This window comes from Ictidomys tridecemlineatus, chromosome 3 (assembly GCF_052094955.1).
Source record: "Ictidomys tridecemlineatus isolate mIctTri1 chromosome 3, mIctTri1.hap1, whole genome shotgun sequence".
NCBI lineage: Eukaryota > Metazoa > Chordata > Mammalia > Rodentia > Sciuridae > Ictidomys > Ictidomys tridecemlineatus.
The window spans coordinates 105929978-105944446 of record NC_135479.1 but is presented as its reverse complement, the minus strand read 5'-3'; the positions used below and the strand labels follow the sequence as shown (position 1 = coordinate 105944446).

General features: G+C 33.3%; 1 protein-coding gene across 6 annotated transcripts in view; it reads left to right on the top strand.

The window, feature by feature from the left end:
- Ift80 (intraflagellar transport 80) overlaps positions 1-14469 on the top strand; it is a 125301-nt gene that overhangs the window by 43183 nt on the left and 67649 nt on the right. For all 6 annotated transcript variants that reach the window (XM_078043578.1, XM_078043580.1, XM_078043581.1 and 3 more), the window contains 3 exons: positions 2073-2182; positions 5282-5371; positions 8962-9099. In XM_078043578.1, coding sequence (XP_077899704.1) covers positions 2073-2182; positions 5282-5371; positions 8962-9099 — 338 coding nt within the window. The remainder of the gene's footprint in view (positions 1-2072; positions 2183-5281; positions 5372-8961; positions 9100-14469) is intronic.

Here is a 14469-nt window from a genome sequence, read left to right as displayed (position 1 = left end):
AAGTGAAATACAGAATATTTATTATCATATAACAAATGTATTCATATCTGTTATATAGATATGTATACAGGTATGTATTCATATCTGTTTAAAGCAAAACTAGACTCACATGAAGCATAATCTTTTGGAAGGTAATTAAGAATGTAATCAAGTTAAGAAATACTATTCTTGGGCTGGGGATGTGGCTCAAGCGGTAGCGCACTCGCCTGGCATGCGTGCGTTCCGGGTTCGATCCTCAGCACCACATACCAACAAAGATGTTGTGTCTGCCGAGAACTAAAAATAAATATTAAAAAAATTCTCTCTCTCTTTCTCTCTCTCTCTCTCTCTCCTCTCTCACTCTCTCTTTAAAAAAAAAAAGAAATACTATTCTTAAATGTAATTGAGATAAAAATATAATCTTTAAATTACTACCAAAAATTAAAACAATATCAAATTTAATATATGGTAGGTAAATCAAACTTGTGCTTTTCCCCTGGAAATGAGTCAACTTTATCTTGGTTATAGCATATATGACCCTTTCTTAGCCTTGCTTTCAGGCTAAAGCCATACATGAGAGATAACAAAACTTTTTCTAGTCTGATATTTAATTTGCTATTTAAGATCTTATAGGTAGAAAGGGTAGGTTGCATCAGGGTGAGACAATTTCACTGAATCAGTAGTCTAGAGAATTCTATTGCCTATTATATTATAAGGAATGGGAATTAACTCAGGTTTGAGAATTTTTAATCTAAGTAAGTAAACCAATATATTTTTACATGGACAATTTATTCACCTATGTTTAAATAAGTTTAAACATTAATGGCTGTTGACTTTTCTAAAATGTGTTGATGCCTTTAAAAATGAAGTATATTTTATATATTTTGATAGTGTACTATCTGAAATTTCTGAGAACTCCATATTTTCTCAGCAAGATCCAAATTAGTTAAAAATATAGTATGTTGGATGAATGAATAAAGAAAATGTCATGGAGTTTTATTCAGCCATAGGAAAAATGTCATTTGCAGGAAAATGGATGAACTAGAGACCATTATGTTGAACTAAATAAATCAAACTCAGAAGTTTAATGGTTGTATGTTTTCTCTTATATGTGGAAGCTAGAGAGGAAAAAGGGAAAGAAAGGAGACGGGGGTGGATTTCATGAAAATCAAAAGGTGATCAGTAGAGAAAAGAGAAGTGGGAAGTGAGGAGGTAGGGGAAAGTGCTAAGGAATGATATTGGCCAAATTATAATGTTATATTATGTATCATGTGCATGTATGAATATGTAACAACAAATTCTATCAGTATGTACAAATATAATGTACTAATAAAAAGGTTGGAAAAGAAAAAAATTTAGTATGTCATTTATAAACAATAGAGTTTTATTCAGCCATAAGGAAGAATGAAAATTTTCTGATTGGATGGAAATGGAGAACTTCATGCTAAGTGAAATAGGCCAAACTCAGAAAGTCAAGTGTTGAATGTTTTCTTCCTTTGGAGAAGATAGAAAGAAAAAAATTTTTTAAAAAAAGTGGGTCTTACAAAATTAGAAGATCAAAAGAGTAGAGGAAGGGCTCCAGAGGGGAGGAAATGGGGAAGCACTGAAGAAAGAAATCTTGCAAATTATCCTATATCCTTGCATGAATATACCTTAACAAATACTGCTTATACAAATAATTATAATGTACTAATTAAAGTAGTGATAAGAATAATGGAAGGGACTTTGAATAGAATATTGTAAGTGGATGGAGGGGAGGGAAAAAGGAAGTAAAAGGACCTGGGGGATCAAATTATATGCATATGAATATGGCATAATGAATCTCACTATTATTTAAAATTATAGTACACCAATAAAAATGAATTTTAAAAACAAAAAACAACATGTCAGTGGCTTACAATAGATTTTTAATGGTCAGTATTAACTCAGTCTGTATTTTAATATCAGGCTATTCTCTAGTTTGAAAGGACCATTAAGTAGGAAAAGATGAAATAACATACCAGATTGCTTTATTGATTCTCTTAATAGTCTCCCTTTTTATAAGGCATAATAGTGAAAGTTTTTCAGTCATTTTTGTTTCTTCTTTTTTACAGGAACACCAGTGTATTCAGTAGCATGGGGCCCTGATTCAGAAAAGGTTCTTTATACAGCAGGCAAACAGCTGATCATTAAACCTCTTCAACCAAATGCTAAAATTTTACAGGTACTTCTTAGGCATTTTAAAATTAACATCAGGATCTGCCTATCTGCTAAGGTAGAGGGTGCTTCCTTCTTAGTCTAAAGGATTTAAGTGTGTGGTCTTATCAGTCTTAATAATAGAATAGGAATATCTGTTTATGTTTCTGGCAAAGTTCATTTCCCCCTTATTCCAACTTACATTATACCAGTATATCATAAAAATGTTTTGAGCTATTGAATTGTAAGATTTGGCACTACTGGGTTATGTTTAAGTATAGCAGTCAACCTCAAATATATAGAGTTGACACAAAATAAAACAAAATCATGAAACTTTAAGAGCTTTGCTTAGACTTTGTTTTTTATCATCATCATCTTCATCATCTGTTAAAATACTTGAACTGTTTCCTACAGCCTAGCATTCTTAGTATTTTCAGAGTGGAGGAGTTGTCAATATAATACTTAGAACAAATAATGTATATATAACTTTTCAAATAACATAGAGAACATTTATCTTAAGGATAAGTGTTGAGCTCACATTTTCTTTTATACTGTTCAGAAAGAAGACTTTAGTTAGGAGCTGAATCTTAAAGGAGAAGAGGGAAGGTTATTCTAAGCCCAGGAAGCAGAAAATGTTCAGAAATATGAGATAAAGGGGCAAGTAGAGAACCACATAAAAGCAAGCAAAAAAAAAAAAAAAGGGCCATTGAGACAAGTCAAGGTCAGATAAATGAATTGAAAACTTATAAGCCTTTATCAAGATTTTGTTATTTGATTCCAGTGTTAAAAGGCAGAATGAAGCTGGGCATGGTGGCATACACCTGTAATCCCAGTGCTTGGGGAGGTTGAGGCAGGAGGATTGCAAGTTCAAACTCTTTGTCTCAAAAATAAAAAGGGCTGGGGTTGTGACTCTGATTCAGTGATTAAGTGCCTCAGAATTCAATCCCTCAAAAAAGAAAAGAGAATGATTTTCTTCATATGTTGATAATGACACATCATAATTTAGTAGTAAGAATATAAGCTTTCTAGTCAGTCACCTGAGTTCACATCTTCCCTTACCCTAGGTAAGTTATGAAATATCCTTGGGCATCAGCTTTTTGGTATCTTAGTTGGTGATGCCAATACCTACTTATTTGGATTATTATGAGGATTAAATGAGTTAAATTATAAAGTTCATAGGACAGTGCCTGGCATATAGTAAGTATTCAATATAGAGTAATTATAGCTAGACAAAATGGCATATGCCTGTAATCCCAGCTGCTCAGGAATCTGATGCAGGAGAATAGCAACTTCAAGGCCAGCCAGGGCAATGTAGCAAGACCCTCAAAATAAAGTTCAAAAAAAGGGCTCAGCATGTAACTAAGTGGTAAGGGCGTGTGTTCAATTTCAGTACTGCCAAAAAAAGAGAGTAGTTTTAATATATGCTATTATGTTATTTATGAGTTAATATACCATCTCTACCTTTTAATCAACTAGGGAGGTCAGAAAAAAAATGATGTAGAATGACTAGTTCCTGGGCAAGGAATTTGGTGATGGAGATTGACAGATTATAGTGGGTATAAAAAGTGTTTTAAGAAGCATTAGATTCAATAGTTAAGGTAAATTTCAGGGAGTAAGGAGAGAAAATAAATTTTTCTATAGTCAACAGAATTTACATTTTTACTGCATGTAGAGCACTCTAAGAATTGTGGGAAAAAAACACGCAATAGAAGATATAAGTCCTTATGCAACTAAGGTAAGGAATTTGAGCAAAGAGAAGAATCTGAGAAAAGAGGACTAGTCAAAGTCCTTTCATACCAATTACTTACACTCTGAAAATCTGCTATGAAATTACACAGTAAAAACAAACAAGTTGAATCTTTTAGTTTATACCTTAAACTTTTAGTTTCTGGTTATGTGAATTTAGATATTTGCAGTTAGGCTATATAAATGAAACTGCTTATGTCTGGAATTGCTTCTTTCACCGTTGATCGGTTTGAATGTAGTTTAGGGATTTGGTAGAACCTAGGGATTTGGTAGAACCTTTGAGCTAGAAGGTGATGGAGAGAAGGAAAAGTATTCATTATCAAAATTCAGCTATAGTAAAAAAGGAGTTAAAATTATTATAAGTAGCAAGTTAATGCAAATTCCTTTTGGGAAACTAAACCTGCAGCAACTTCCTTGAATTTAGATTGTATGTAAAAGGAAATGCTTTATTAATTCTTGTTTGTGGAATGCAGTTTAAAAGACCTTCTAGACACATCTAGAACTTGTTTACTTTTAAATATTTATTTTCTAGTTGTAGGTTCACACATAAAAATATTGTGTGTGTACATATATATATGTATATATATATACATGTATATATATGTGTACATATATGCATATATATACATGTATATATATAACGCACAATATTTTTATGTGTGAAAGACTTTTTTAATTATATTGTAAATGCAACAGAAGATTCTAAGTAGTCTAATTATGAACCAAAGTCGAAGGTAAAGAGAAAGAAACTTATGGCAGTATACAGAAGAGAATGAAGAGGCTACTAAAGAAGATGTTTATGAAAAAGAAAGACAACAAGAAGAACAAAAAAAAATAGAGTTTTTTTTGGTTTCCCAAAACGGGGAAAAAAAAAAAAAGGGAAATAGTAAACAAGCATAAAGCAGTTTCAATAGTGGGATCAAATATACAAAGAAGATAACAAGATTTAGATACGCCTGATATTTTGGAGTATATATTTTTATTCCAGTATTATCACACAGATATAAAAAGTTGAGCAGCAAGTGATTTTCCATCTTGAGTCTAGGCAACTGAGCAAATTCATGGGGATGAAAGCCATAAAGTCGATGTCGTGGTGCTAGGTGCTTTCACTGATATAAGTTAGAAATCAAACAGTAAGATAAGAATTCTGGAGAAGATGGTAAAAGAATCATGAGAAAGAGGAAAAGAGCTGAGTATGACAGTATGTCCTTATAGTTCCAGCTACATAGGGGACTTAGGCAGGAGGATCACTTGAGCCCAGGAGTTCAAAGCTAGCATAGGCAATATAGTGAGAAAAAGAAAAGAGGTAAAGTTTCTTTTCTTATAAAAATAGACATCACTTTTAAAGTTATAATTAATATCTTATTTTTTGCCCCCATAGTGGAAAGCTCATGATGGCATTATTTTAAAAGTTGATTGGAACTCAGTCAATGATCTTATTTTATCTGCTGGTGAAGATTGTAAATATAAGGTATGTAATGTTTAGGCTTGTCATCTGCTTGAGAGAATCAAATTTAGGCAAAAAGTATTTAGCATTTAAGAATATTATTTTATTCTTTTACATTAGATATTACTTGTTTTAAAAAATATTTTGGGGCTGGGATTGTAGCTCAGTGGTAGAGCGCTGGTTTAGCACTTTCGAGGCCCTGGGTTCGATCCTCAGCACCAAATAAAAACAAATAAATAAAATAAAGATGTTGTGTCCAGTTATAATTAAAAATTAAATATTAAAAAAATTAAAAAATATATTTTTTAGTTGTTCATAGACCTTTATTTTATTTGCTTATTTATATTTGGTGCTGAGAATTGAACCCAGTGCCTCACACATGCTACGCAAGCACTCTACCACTGAGCTTCAACTCCAGCCCCATATTAGGTATTACTTTTAACTCTAACAATTTAGCAAATTATTTTCTAATTTTAAAAGGTATTTTAAAGTTCTACTGTAATAACTGTCTCATTGGCCTATAGAATTTGATTTAATAAGTAGCAACATCAATATAACCCCTATTTTTATTTTAGTTTAAATCAGCTCATTTAAATTTTTAGAAACAAACCCTGTTGGTTTACTGAACATTAATCAGTTTCAGAACAAAATTATTTATGGGGAAGAATAAGACTTATTTTCCCCTTAATTGTGGTGCTGAGGATTAAATCCAGGTCAAGGAAGCACTCTACTACTGATGTGTGGCCCCAAAATAAGATTAAAGTAACTTACAGGAACTTTAATTGAAATAAATTCTTTTAGAGAAATTTTATAAACTCAAACAAAATACTAGACATCTCAAAATGTTACTATTAAATTTAAAGAACTTAGAATGTGGAGTTTTTTTTTTTAACATATTGAAAACATTTTTTTGTTTTGACATACAGACATGGAGTGGAACTTATTCTAATTAGGATCCCATTCTTGCAGTTGTACATGTTCTGGAGTTTTATTGGTCATGTATTCATATATGAATATAGGATAGGTATGTCTAATTCATTCTACTGTCTTTACTGTTTTTATCCTTCCTCCCTTCCTATCATTCCCTTTTGTGTAATCCAGTGAACTTCTATTCTTCTCTCCCCATCCTTATTATATGTTAGCATCCACATATCAGAGAGAACATTCAGGCTTTGGTTTGTAGGGACTGGCTTATTTCACTTAGCATGATAGTCTCCAGTTCCATCCATTTGCCAGCAAATGCCATTATTTCATTCTTTATGGCTGAATAATATTCCATTGTGTATATATACCACATTTTAAAATCCATTTATTTGTTGAAGGGCACCTTGGTTGGTTCCATAGCTTAACTATTGTGATTTGAGTTACTACAAACATTGATGTGGCTGCATCACTGTAGTATGCTCATTTTAAGTCGTTGGGTATAAACCAAGGAGAGGAATAACTGGGTCAAGTGGTGGTTTCATTGCAAGTTTTCGAAGGAATCTCCATACTGCTTTCCAGAGTAGTTGCACCAGTTTGCAGTCCCACCAGCAGTGTATGACTGTACCTTTCCCACATATCCTTGTGAGCATTTATTGTTGCTTGTATTCTTGATAATTGCCATTCTAAGTGGAGTGAAATGGAATCTCAGTGTATTTGTTTTCTTTTTTTGGTACCGTGTATTGAACTCAGGGGTACTTGACCACTAAGCCACATCCCCAGTCCTATTTTGTATTTTATTCAGAGACAGGGTCTTACTGAGTTGCTTAGCGCCTCGTTTTTGCTGAGGCTGGCTTTGAACTCATGATCCTCCTTCTTAGCCTTCCTAGCCTCTGGGATTATAGGCGTGCACCACCATGCCTGGCTAAGTGTAGTTTTAATTTGTGTTTCTCTAATTGCTAGAGATGGTGAACATTTTTTCATATTTTTTTTGACCATTTGTATTTCTTCTTCTGTGAAGTGTCTGGGCACTTCTTTAGCCCATCTGTTGATTATTTGTTTTTTTGGTGTTAAGTTTTTGGAGTTCTTTATATATCCTGGAAATTAATGCAAAAATGGTCTCCCATTCTGTAGGTTCTCTCTTTCGTTCTTGATTGTTTCCTTTGCTGTGAAGAAGCTTTTTAGTTTGATACCATCCCATTTATTGATTTTTTAAAAATTTGTTCTAATTAGCTATACATGTCAGTAGAATGCATTTTGACACATCATACATAAATGGAATATAACTTTTCTTTCTTCTAGTTGTACATGATAGGGAATCATACCATTTGTGTAATCATATATGCACTAGGGTAATAATATCTGATTCATTCTACTATCTTTTCTACCCCCGTATCGCCTTCCCTCCCTTCACCCCCCTGTCTAACCCAAAATACTTCTATTCTTCCCTAGCTCCTACTCCCTTATTATGAATTAGCATCTGCCTATCAGAGAAAACATTAGGCCTTTGGTTTTGTGGGATTGGCTTATTTGGCTTAGCATCATATTCTTTAGCTTCATCCATTTACCTGCAAATGCCATAATTTCATTCTTTTTTATGACTAATATTCCATTGTGTATGTATACCACATTTTATTTATCCATTCATCTGTTGAAGGGCATCTTGGTTTGTTCCATAGTTTGGCTATTGTGAATTGAGCTGCCATAAACATTTATGTGGCTGTCACACTGTAGCATGCTGATTTTAAGTTCTTTGGGTATAAACCAAGGAGTGGGGTAACGGTTAAATGTCTGAGGAATCTAAATACTGCTTTCCATCATGATTGCACCAATTTGCAGTCCTAACAGTGTTAATGTACTTTTCCCCTACATCCTCACCAATATTTATTGTTGCTTGTATTCTTGATAATTGCCATTCTGACTGGAGTGAGATGGAATCTCAATGTAGTTTTGATTTTTACATTTCTCTAATTGCTAGAGATGTTAAACATTTTTCCTATATTTGTTGATTGATTGTAATACTTCTTCTGTGAAGTGTCTATTCAGTTCCTTAGCCCATTTATTGATTGTATTATTTTTTTTCTGTGGGTTGTTTCTTGAGTTTTTTATATATCCTGGAGATTAATGCTCTATGTGAGGTGTAGGTGGCAAAGGTGTTCTCCCATCCTGTAGGCTGTCTGCTCACATTATTGTTTCCTTTGTGAAGAAGCTTTCTAGTTGGATTCCATCCCATTTATTGACTCTTGATTTTACTTCTTTTGCTTTAGGAGTCTTATTGAGGAAGTCAGTTTCTAAGCCGACATGATGGAGAGTTGGGCCTGCTTTTTCTTCTAGTAGGCACAGGATCTCTGGTGTAATGCCTAAGTCCTTGAATTGAATTTTATGCAGGGTGAGAGATAGGGGTTCAATTTTATTTTAGTATATATATGGATTAGAATGGGTAGGTTTAATGTTTAATCCAAGGTTTATAAAATCTGAAAATTATAATAATGTTTTAAAATATTTTCAATGTATTTTGGTTTCAAGGAATACAGCTTTTTCCCCTCTCTATTGTATAGTAGTAAAGACATTTAATTACTAATATTTTAAGGTGGTCATTTCTTAAACTTTATGTGCTACCTTATTAGAAGACAAACTTGTTTATAGCAATGTTGTGATTATTATAAGACTTTAAAAATTTTTTGCTTTTATAGGTGTGGGATAGTTATGGCCGCCTCCTATACAGTTCACAACCCCATGAGCATCCTATTACCTCAGTTGCCTGGGCTCCAGATGGAGAATTATTTGCTGTTGGATCATTTCATACTTTACGCTTGTGTGATAAAACTGGGGTAAGTTATAGTTGTGAGGAATTACACATGTGCTGTCATAAATGTGGTCATGCACACACACCTGGTTCTCAGTCCTTAAAAAAGAAACATTTTCAGTGAATGCCCTTTCTTCCTTCCTTCTTTCTGCAGTGCTGGAGATTGAATCCAGACCCTCCCTCACATCAGGCAAACACTCTTTAACATTAATATCCCTTAATGAATGCATTTGGCTGTAAATTTCTGATTTGTCTTAATATACTGATTCAATCAATTCTAGATTTATGAAACCAAACTGTAAGTATAAAGAATGGATATGATCTCTACACATTGTCTTTCTGGAAATGTTTGTTTTGAGCATGATTGTGAAAGATGGTGAAATATTAAAATTTTTGCCCATTCAATATGGAAAATAGAGTTTTAAATGTTTTTGCTATTGGTATGTTTCATATAAAATGTTAGTCATATTTTTGCATAAAACTAATAGTAAATTTAAAAACTGGTCATTTTGAAACCAAAGGACATATTTCTTTTTGTTAAGAATTTATATTTGAGTCAGGTATAGTGGCACATGCCTGTACTCCCAGTGATTTAGGAGGTCAGCCTAGGCAGTGAGACCCTGTCTCAAAATAAAAAATAAAAAGGACTATAGATATAACTCAATGGTAGAAAGCCCTGGGTTTAATCCCTAATATCTCAAAAAAAAAAAAAAAGTTCACTTTTGAAAGTGTGGGAGAATTTTTACTCTTGATACTATTCCTTTCTTCTCATTGAAATCTAGACAAACAACTAGGCTTAACAATATTTATCTATTGTTCTTGAAGAATGCCCCCAAACAGTGGCAGTTTGGGGTAAAAATAGTTAAGACTTGTTGATCAACTTTTCATCAGTATAAAAAATACTTGAGATAATCATGAAGAGAAAAGATTTATCTTGGCTTGTAGTTGTGGAGGTTCCAGTCCAGGATTAATTGGCTCCATGTCTAAAAGAGCCTAAGGTATAGCAGCAGGAGTGTGTGGTAGAGTAATCCACTCACCTCATCATCCAAGAAGCAAAAGAGAAAGGACTGACTGGAGTCTGACAGTACCCTGCTGGGGATATGGTCCCAGTGACCAGAAGACCTCCCTAAGGACCTACCACAAGGCTCTACCACAAGGCCCTACCTTCTAAAGGTTCCACTATCTCCCTGTTAAAGGATCTAAGATCCAAATTATAGCAATAGGGCTTTTCCATACTATTTCTAAATATAAGCAAATCATATTGTTCCATGGCTCATTTTCTTCAAATGCAAAACAAGGTAGTTAGAACCTTTAGAGCTTTTTAAATGATGTATCAGTTTTCTGGTTACTTGTTTTTCATCACATAAAATTTTAGCCCTCTGCCTGACTTTGGAAGCTCTCTGAAACCTGGTACCATTAAATCCATTCAGTCTTTTCCTCTCCAACTCTCTAATTTGTATATGTGCTCAAATCAGGTTGAATACTGGCTCATGAATCTTGCCTGCCCCTAACATCCTCACTCTTTTTTTTTTTTTTTAAAGAAAGAGTGAGAGAGAGAATTTCAATATCTATTTTTCAGTATTCAGCGGACACAACATCTTTCTTTGTATGTGGTGGTGAGGATCGAACCTGGGCCGCACGCATGCCAGGCGAGCACGCTACCGCTTGAGCCACATCCCCAGCCCCCATCCTCACTCTTTTTATGGCATATTCTCTCCTCTGTTTTATACTAAGTGGAATTCTTTCTGTTCTTTAAGACCTATCTCATGTTTGACTTTCTCATGCCTTCTATAGTCAATCTAAAGTTTATTTTCCTAACTTTCTCTCACCTTACGTCTCTTGATTTTTCCCTTAGCTATAATATCCGGATGTTAAATTATCTTATTACTTAAGGATTTTTTTGTTTTGTTTTTGGACTTAAGGACCTGTACCTCAGGTTTTTTATTAATGATGCTGTTATAGAATTATGTGGTCTCATTTTCACAATGTATTTTGCACTTACGTTGTCCAGTTTAGTTTTACATATATTATTTTTGACTCCCTAGTTTATAAGATTTTATAGCTTAAAGATTCCTTATTATCTATACAATATAGTCAATATTAAATTATTTGTTAATAAGTGAATTTAAATATGATAATTTTAGTTTGCCTGTTGATTAAAAATATTTTTTATTTTTTTTAAGTTGCTGATAGACCTTTATTTTATTTATTTATATGTGGGGCTGAGAATCGAACCCAGTGCCTCACACATGCCTGGCAAGTGTGCTACTGCTGAGCCCCATCCCCAGCCCTGATTAAAAATATTTTAAGGTTTTAGAAACTTGAGAGATTAAGTTAATCTGAATAACAATTAAAAATTAACCTCATTAAGCACAATATCTTTTCTTATAATGTTAATAATTCTAGAAAAATAAACTGAATGAACTGTTATAAAAATTTTTAATACTTGAGACTTAACATTTTAAATGTATGTTCTTTTATTCAGTAAGCATTAAATTCATACTATGAATCAGCCAGTGTCCTAGAAAATTGGGTTTAAAATATTAAAAAAATAAAATGTAAAGATTTGTCCTCAAGTTGTTTCTCACCCTGCACAAAAGCCAACCCAGACTGGATTAAAGACCTATGATTTACACTAGAAACTTTGTAACCATTAAAATGTAGGATCAACACTTCACCATATAAGTGCTGATAACAGTTTCCTCAATAGGACTCCTGAACCTCAGGAAACAATACCAAGAATTAGTAAATGAGATGGCATCAAATAAGAAAGCTTCTGCACAGTAACAGAAACAGTTAATAGTATAAAGAGAGAACCTACAGAATGGGAGAAAATCTTTGCTAGTTATTTGTTTTAGTTAGCATTTTCACTGCTATGACAAAAAGACCTGGCAAGAATAATTATAAGAGGAAAAGTTTATTTGGGGACTCACGGTTTCAGAGGTCTCTGTCCATAGATGACTGACTCCATTACACTGGACCCATGGTGAGGCAGAACATTGGGGCAGAAGGATGTGGTCAAGGAAAACAGTTCATTACATGGCACCAGGAAACAGAGAAAGAGAGCTTTTCTCACCAAGAACAAAATATAAACCCCAAAGGCATGCTCATGAGCAATCTCTTCAGTTATACTGTATCTATCTACAGTTAACCACCAAATTAATCCCTATCAGGGGATTAACGTACTGACTCTCATAACCCAGTCATTTCACCTCAGAACTTTCTTGCATTGCCTCACGTATGAGCTTTTAGGGACACCTCATATCTAAACCATAACATTATTCGGACAGAGGATATCCAGAGTATATAAAGAAATCAAAAAACTTAGCACTGAAAAAACAAATAACCCAATTGATAAATGGGCAAATGAAATAAACAGATACTTCACAAGCAAAGAAATACAAATACCTTCTTTTTATTTCAGTAGATAAAAGAGTATAAACAAAAATAAATAAAAGGAACATCATGAATGCTATAAAAATTAAACTGGGAAAGTGAGACAACATAATTTTTAGGTGTAATAAAGGATTATAAAAACAACTGTACAAAATAAATATACACTTCTGGGTGGTTAGCATAATAAATTATGGTACAGTGAATTACTTGTAGAATAAAAATTAGAGCCATAGTACCATACTTTTTTCTTAGGTTCTATAATAAATTTTGTTTTTACTTTGATTTTTAAGAAATGCATTATTCAAATATATAAGACACAAATGTTCAAATTAACATAGTTATATATAAGTAAATATCCAGAACATATTAATGAGTTTTAATATGTTAATAGAATTCAAGAGAAAAGATCTGAATATATAATTACCTTTGGTGTCTTCTTAATAAATTGACATTGTTGCTTTTATTTATCAGCAGGTGGTGCTATTGCTTGTATAATGGAAAACTTCTTGATTCTCATTTTCTCTTTGAATATCCATTCATTATAAAAAAAAACTTAACTCTGTTTATTCATTTATTCATTCAATTAAAATAATTGCAATAATTTATCATACAGTAACTGGTCTTACTGCCATATGTAACTTTTCATTATCAAGTAACATAATTTAAGGCACTCTGTAATTTGCTAATTACATATGAGACAGAATATTCTTCTTTTTTTAATATTTATTTTTTAGTTTTCGGTGGACACAACATCTTTATTTTATTTTTATGTGATGCTGAGGATCGAACCCAGCGCCCTGCACATGCCAGGTGAGCGCACTACCGCTTGAGCCACATCCCCAGCCCCCAGAATATTCTTCTTAAAAATCAGTTAGTGGGACTAGGGTTGTGGCTTAGTGGTAGAGCACTTGCCTAGCACATGTGAGGCACTGGGTTTGATCCTTAGTACCACATAAATCTAACTACAGTAAAGTTATTGTGTCTATCTATAACTAAAAATAAAAAATAAAAAAATCAATTAATATCCCTCAAAGAAAGGCATCTGTTTTCTCTTTGACTTAAACTTAACTTTTGAACATGCAATTTTATGAATTATTGAACTTGGCCAAAGATTGTGCCTTTGAGAATCCTTTCAATGTAAGGAATATAATTACATAGGGTAGTAAAGAGAAGAATGTGGGGCTGGGATGTGGCTCAAGTGGTAGTGCGCTCGCCTGGCATATGTGAGGCACTGGGTTTGATTCTCAGCACCACATAGAAACAAAATAAAGGTATTGTGTTCACCTAAAATAAAAAAAAAAAACTAAAAAATAAAAAAAGAGAGAATAATGTGGTTGACATGGAGGAGTCAGTTATTATGGTCATTGTTTTTAATTTAAATATTTATTTCCCTTCTGGGAAATACTTGCATGCATAAATAATTTAAGAAAAGACAGAAGAAAAAAAACCTGATCTCTTTCCTTAAAAGGATGTATCATTTGTTGATACTTTATAGAAACTTTATAGAAATCGTCTCAATTTTTGTTCTTTATATTGTGCATATTCAGTTGCTTTTTTATTTTTAAATTAAATTAAATTTTATTATTTTGTTTTAATTTTAATTTTATTTTAATGTAGGAATAACGTTGGCATGGTTGTAGAACTTTGGAGTCAACTCCAGTGGTGAATTTACAAAGTGGAAGTGTTCTTCTGGACCTTTAATTCCTCATTGTGTTAGTCAGCTCTTCATTGCTGTGGCCAAAATATCTGATGCAAACAACTTGGAGGAGCATAGGTTTAATTTTAGCTCACAGTTTCAGAGGTTTCAGTTCATCCTTAGCTGGCTCCATTGCTTTGGGCCTGAGGTGAGACAATTAATTATATTGAAAGGGCATGGCAGAGAAAAGCTGCTCAGCTCATGGCAGTTGGAAAGCTGAGGGAGGGAGGAAGAGAGGGAGGGAAGAAGGGAGAGACAGAGAGGATGGGGCCAGGCACATGATATAGTCCTCAGGGGCATGCC